The sequence below is a fragment of the Primulina huaijiensis genome, chromosome 3 (genome assembly GCF_012295235.1).
Source record: "Primulina huaijiensis isolate GDHJ02 chromosome 3, ASM1229523v2, whole genome shotgun sequence".
In the NCBI taxonomy this organism is placed as follows: domain Eukaryota; kingdom Viridiplantae; phylum Streptophyta; class Magnoliopsida; order Lamiales; family Gesneriaceae; genus Primulina; species Primulina huaijiensis.
Genome location: NC_133308.1, coordinates 20,470,919 through 20,477,378, shown reverse-complemented (window position 1 = coordinate 20,477,378; position 6,460 = coordinate 20,470,919). Strand labels below are relative to the sequence as shown.

Here is a 6,460-nt window from a genome sequence, read left to right as displayed (position 1 = left end):
TGAAGGAGAAAAAGGTATTTCGATCTTAAAAATTATACAATTTTTTAAAAAATAATATAAACTATATACGTATAGAGAATCATCACTGTTCACTCATATCGCTTTCATTGAGACTTTAGTTTCAAAGTGAAGTCGCATTCTCATTATAAACGTGCACCAGCAGTTCCTTTTTTCCGGCTTATCAACAATTAACACGTAGTGATCGTTAGTTGGGAGAACGCGCGTTTTCTTGGCGGCTCAGAACTAAATGGTCGTTTTACACTGTTAAAAAGTCGGTACCGCACCATACGAACCGGAGGGCTACGCCATTTGGTATTATTCTAGTATAATAATTCGTTTATTTTATCAAATCAATTTCATGCATTTAATTGGTCTCGCAATTTTAGTAAATGTAAACATCAAATTAAATTTTAAATATTTATTGTGTATCATAATTAATACCAAGGTATATTTGAAGATATAATTTTTTCAATTTATTATGTATATATGAGTTATAATATTTCAACTTAAATATTATAATTAAAAGAAATCATGTTAAATTTAAAAAAAATATTTTGTTGATTGAGTTTTAATGTGAAAATTTCAAAATTCACTTTCGATTGACCAAGATTTCCGCATATACTCCCCTTCTGGATTTTGCATGAAAACTAGAGACTATATAAAAATGAAACTATTTAAAAAATTAGTAGGTCTTTCATAAGACGATCTCACTGATATTTATTCGTGAGACGGATCAATCATGTCCATATTTACAATAAAAATTAATATATTTGACATAAAAAGTAATATTTTTTCGTAGAAGACCCATATAGAATATCTGTTTCACAAAATTGACCCGTGAGACTGTCTCACAAGAGTTTTTGTGATTTTTTTAACTCTTAGTCTTTTTTAATACCGCAACACAAATATGAAACCAACATAATATTGACGTGTCCAAGATTACATTAGCATCTTCAATATAAAAAATGATTGAAATCGTCAAAAATTCAAACGTATAAAATTAAAATTGAAATTTGATAATATGAATGAATCGTAAAAACGTAAATATCTGAACCAAAAAATCGTCAAGGAAATGATTTTTTTTCGAGGGATTCCACGTCTTTATTTCCCAAACATATAATGTGTAATCTTATATTTCAAGTTATTATACTTCTAATTGGGTGATTCGTTAAGAAAATTCATTTTTTTCAAATATATCCATCCAGCAATGAGTGCTTATTGATACTTCATGATAGGTAGTATCCCAAGAACTTGCCAAATTAATTGATGGTAAGTTCAAAACTCTCGAGCGTCCGAATTTCCGAGTTGGTATTGTAACGCTCACGACTGAACAAATTAATGTTGTAATTATAAATATTAAAACTATATTGTTTTCTATAAAATATTTTTAGTTCATCTCAAAGCTCGCATTTTTTTTCTCTCATAATTTTTTTCAAAATATTTTTTCTTCAAACAAATTAAATTATATGAGCGCGTGGAACCATATACGATGGTTACTAGTTATTGGCAAAAACTTGTGTGAAACGGTCTCACATGTCGTATTTTATGAGACAGATCTCTTATTTGGGTCATCCATGAAAAAATACTACTTTTTATGATAAGAGTATTACTTTTTATTGTAAATATCGGTAAGATTGACCCGTCTCACAGATAAAGATTCGTGAGACCGTCTCACAAGAAACTTACTCATAATTATTATAATATAGAACTTCTGCAATACTAAGGCATGTCAAAAAACAACACAACTTTTTCTTCTTAACATACTTATTCCTCATAATATCATTACTCTTTAAAAGAGAACAAAATGGAAATCACATTTTTGTATTTTTTTTTGTTATCAATTGATGCACGATTTTAATCTACTAAATTGTAATTTTTTCTCAAATTTTTTGTCAAAATACTGATATCACAACATATAATATGGAAACAATTTGGCTGTATGCATCAACCATTAATATAAGTGGTCAACCAATAATAAAATAATCAATCTTTAAAATTTTAAATTAAATTATAGCCCTCATGTGTCCTCTTACCACTTGCTCAATATTTTATAGTTGACTATCACGAGAAGACAATATATCCCTCAATCCAGAATTAACCAAAAGTAAACTACAAAAAGCTTCGAGATATTGCAGAAGAATATGACTTCCCAGTTCGGTTCCCTCGTCTTCCTCCCCCTCGTCTTCCTCCTGTATTCCCTGTTTTCGCTTAAGGTAATTAATAAATCATGATATTACATAAATTATTTCATGGCTGATTCTCAAATTCCATGCCAAATTCTTAGCTGTTTCACGAATTTTACTGAAACCCTTTTGCAGTGCTGTCTCCAATTATCGGAAGCAGACGTGAAGATTTTCCCCAGACATGTTTCTGTTGATCCCATGAAAGCTGCGACCGATCATGGAGATGACCATCTTCGATTACGGGTCGAAAATCCAGGCCTGGATCCTGAGATGAACGTGTTTTTTCATCTCAATGATCTCGTCATCGGGAACAGGATACCCATCTATTTTCCCTGAAGAAACCCGTCTGCGTCTCCCCGTTTTCTTTCCACGGAGGAATCCGACTCCATCCCTTTCTCCACATCACAATTCCCCAAACTTCTCGAATTTTTCTCGTTCCCATCGGATTCCAAACAAGCCAAAGCCATGAAGATGACGCTTCACCACTGTGAAGCTAAGCCGATCAAAGGAGAGACCAAAATCTGCGCCACCTCTCTAGAATCCCTGTTGGATTTCGTTCAATCCGTGTTCGGGACCGGTTTGAAGTTCAAGGTATTGAATACCGATTACCTGAATGAATCGATCTCCACTTTGCAAAACTACACAGTCCATGAAGACCCGTCATTGATTCCGGCTTCGGAACTGGTGTCGTGCCACAGATTGCCGTACCCGTACGCGGTTTTCTACTGCCATGCTCAGGTGGGAGACAACGTGGTTTACAAGGCCTTGATGGAAGGGGACGACGGCGGAAGAGTGGAAGCTGCGGCGATTTGCCATATGGATACCTCGGAGTGGGATCCCAAGCATGCCGGGTTTCGAGTTCTCAAAACTCGGCCGGGGGCGGATCCTGTGTGCCATTTCTTCCCCGTCGATAGTCTTGTATTTATTCCGATGTTAAGTTAATCTTTGGACAAGTTATTATATCCCCAAATGTGTTTAAACTTTTACAAGTGAAATAATTGATATAAAAAAGCCTATGAGCTTGAGAAATATCCCAACTATTATTGAAGCTTACAACACAATAAATTGGAAATTGATCATTTGTATCATTTGGGCTTTTAATTATGATAAAAGGGTTACGTTAGATCTTAACAAATAATGACATATTTATGATGTGTGAGATGGTATATTTGATCTAACAAATAATGACATATTTATGATGCGTGAGATGGTATATTTGAAGAGTGAAAGGAAAAATTATCTTGGATTCCAAAATATAATTTATTCCTTGAAATAATATCTTCTTAAATTTAACTTCCTTATAAATAATATCTTTTGAGATATTGAATTATTGGTTTTGTTTTTCTAGATATTATATTTATGATAATGACTTTCTAGATATTATATTTATGATATGATTTTCTAGATATGATATTTATGATAATGATTTCTAAGATATGGTAATATTGATTTAAAAAGAGATGATTTATAATAGAATTCTTGATTTCCATATCTTGTAGGTTTCCTCGTGGAGATAAAACTCTAGGAGAGAGAAGCTCTATAAATAAGAGGACAAGGACATTGTCGCGTAGCTCTTCGTCGATCAATCATATCATACTTTCGCACGTCGTGTTTTTCAGAGAAAATTATTCTACAAAGACGTTGCTATTTTGAAGTGTGATGTTTCACGTGTTGCCGTAATTGTTGGAGACATCTCAGACAACACGAGTGCAAGTGTTGGCTGAAGATTGCATTTTGTTGCTCTAGTTTTTGGCTTCACGTTTTTGCTTTCTTGATTACGTTTTAGTTTTGTTGGTTATTTTAGAAAGTATTTATTTTCTCAACGTGTTGAGAAAATTGATTTTCGTTAAAATCACTATTGGTATTATTTTCGTGTAAACTCATTGGTTTTATAGTGATTGATTTTTGCCCTGAGGCACCGCACAAGTATAAATACTTGTGCATATTTAATCTTGTCCATCGTATTTATTTAAAGTCAATTTGCGTTACAAACTTTAATATTCTGCTGCATGTTGTCTTAAATGTTGTAACAGTTGACACAACACTTAATTCTGATAAAACACAAATTTACAATCTTACTCTACTACACATATATTTACTCATATCTGTCAAGCAATATTCCTTACAAGTGGTATCAGATCCTACTCTTGACATACTGAGTGCTGATTTTGGTTTTTGTTTTGTTTGACAGAAATATTTAAATGTCCACTTCCTTGACTGCACTATTGACAGAAAAACGTTGACTGCAAGTGAATCTTTTAGGTGTTGCCACACCTAGGCGCAACACGTGTTCAAAATCAGTTTGTTTAAAATCTATATCTTCTGGAAATTCGAGTGTAGATGATGAGTTGAAAGCTGATGATGAAGAAATCACTCTTGAGAGTGTAAAAAAGCTTTACGAGGAGTTATATGCCGATTGGACCAAAAGAAACAAGCTTAACTCAACTCTCATGAATGAGAACACCGAACTAAAAGCTGTGGTTGCCAAGCTTGAAGTAATCCTGAGCAAAAAGGACTTGGAATTAGGCAAGACCAAGGATGAGCTTCAAAAGGCAACTGAGACTTTATCCAAGTTCAATTCGAGCACATCCAAGCTTGAATCCATACTCTTGATGGGAAGAGATGACAAGAAAGTCTTATGTTTCAAAGACAGTGTGTTTGAAATTGGTGAATCTTCAAAATCAACTATATTTGTGAAAGAAAAAGCTGATACATCCACACAATCCACGTCCTCAATCAAAAGTGCTCCACCAAAAAGACAACCTACTGCACTCATTCCTAAGAAAAGAAAACGCAGGTATGTATGTCATTACTGTTTTAAGCCTGGTTATATCAGGCCCTACTGTTTTAAACTCAGGGAAGACTGCTTTAATCGAAAGTCGAGCCAGGATGTTGCCCCGAATGTTGTCCAACATTTCTCGCAACACCTCCAACCATCTACCTACAGTAAGACAAATTTGGGTACCAAAGGTAACAACTCACTGTAATGTTGTCTATACTTCATTGAAAACTAACACTGCAGGTCATTGGTACTTTGATAGTGTAAGCTCTCGCCATATGACAGGATCACGAGAACATCTCGTTGATTATGTTGAACAAAAAGGTGGTAGAGTAACTTATGGAGGGGAAGCTAAAGGAAGGATTGTTGGAAAGGCAACACCGAATGTTGAAGGACTACCAAAGCTCCACAATGTGCTTCATGTTGAAGGATTGAATTCAAATTTAATAAGCATAAGCCAATTGTGTGATGATAATCTACTTGTCAAGTTTGACAAACACATTTGTGAAGTTTTTGATGAATCTAACATGTGCATCATGACAGGTATAAGGTCTTCGGACAATTGATATCAAATAGGTAAAGAACTTTCATGCAATCATGCATAAGTCAGTAAACTCGATCTTTGACATCAAAAACTCGGCCATGTAAATTTCAAAACTTTGAAGAACTTGAGTAAATACGAGACAATGCGATGTATGCCTAATCTTTCATCTGGTATACCATATGTGTGCGGAGATTGTCAAAAAGGAAAGCAAACTCGCGTGTCACACCCAGTGTTGCCATCATTTGGGACAACACGCTGTCTGGAATTACTACACATGGATCTTATGGGTCCTATAGAAGTCGAAAGATTTGGAGGTAAAAAGTATCCTTTTGTGTGTGTAGATGGCTTTTCACGATTTTCTTGGATAAGTTTTATTAGGGAAAAGTCAGACACTTTCGATGTATTTAAACAATTGGTTACTTGGATCACAAATTTCCATAATTTGAAGGTGAGAAGGATTAGGACTGATCATGGTAAGGAATTTGAAAACTCTTCATTCTCTTTTTGTGACAGGAAAGGAATCTCACATGAATTCTCAGCACCAAAAACTCCACAACAAAATGGCATAGCAGAACGCAAGAACAGGACATTACAAGAAATGACTAGGGTGATGCTAGCTTCGAAGAATATTTCAAAGCGTTTCTGGGCAGAAGCCCTTAATACAGCATGTCATATTTCAAATAGGGTGTATTTAAGAAGTGGTTCAACCATGACTTTTTACGAAATAATCATGGGAAAGAAGCCTAATCTTAAATATTTTCATGTTTTTGATTGTATTTGTTACACTTTGAATGACAGAGATCAACTTGCAAAATTTGATTCAAAGAGTGATAAGTGTCTGTTTTTGGGATATGCCACTAATAGTCGAGCATATCACATGTTTAATTTACGAACTAGGACTATTATGGAATCTATTAATGTTGTTTTTTATGACTGTGCAGATCTCAAAAAGAA

The 6,460-nt window shown here is 34.3% G+C and overlaps 1 protein-coding gene across 1 annotated transcript; it reads left to right on the top strand.

Annotated features, from left to right (window-relative positions):
- The first annotated feature begins 2,028 nt into the window (after positions 1-2,028).
- LOC140972225 (BURP domain protein USPL1-like) lies at positions 2,029-3,259 on the top strand. Its single transcript, XM_073434675.1, is given in 2 exon segments — positions 2,029-2,213; positions 2,319-3,259. Coding segments are annotated over 2 exon segments (879 nt in total). The 5' UTR covers positions 2,029-2,141; the 3' UTR covers positions 3,126-3,259.
- The last annotated feature ends 3,201 nt before the right edge of the window (positions 3,260-6,460 follow it).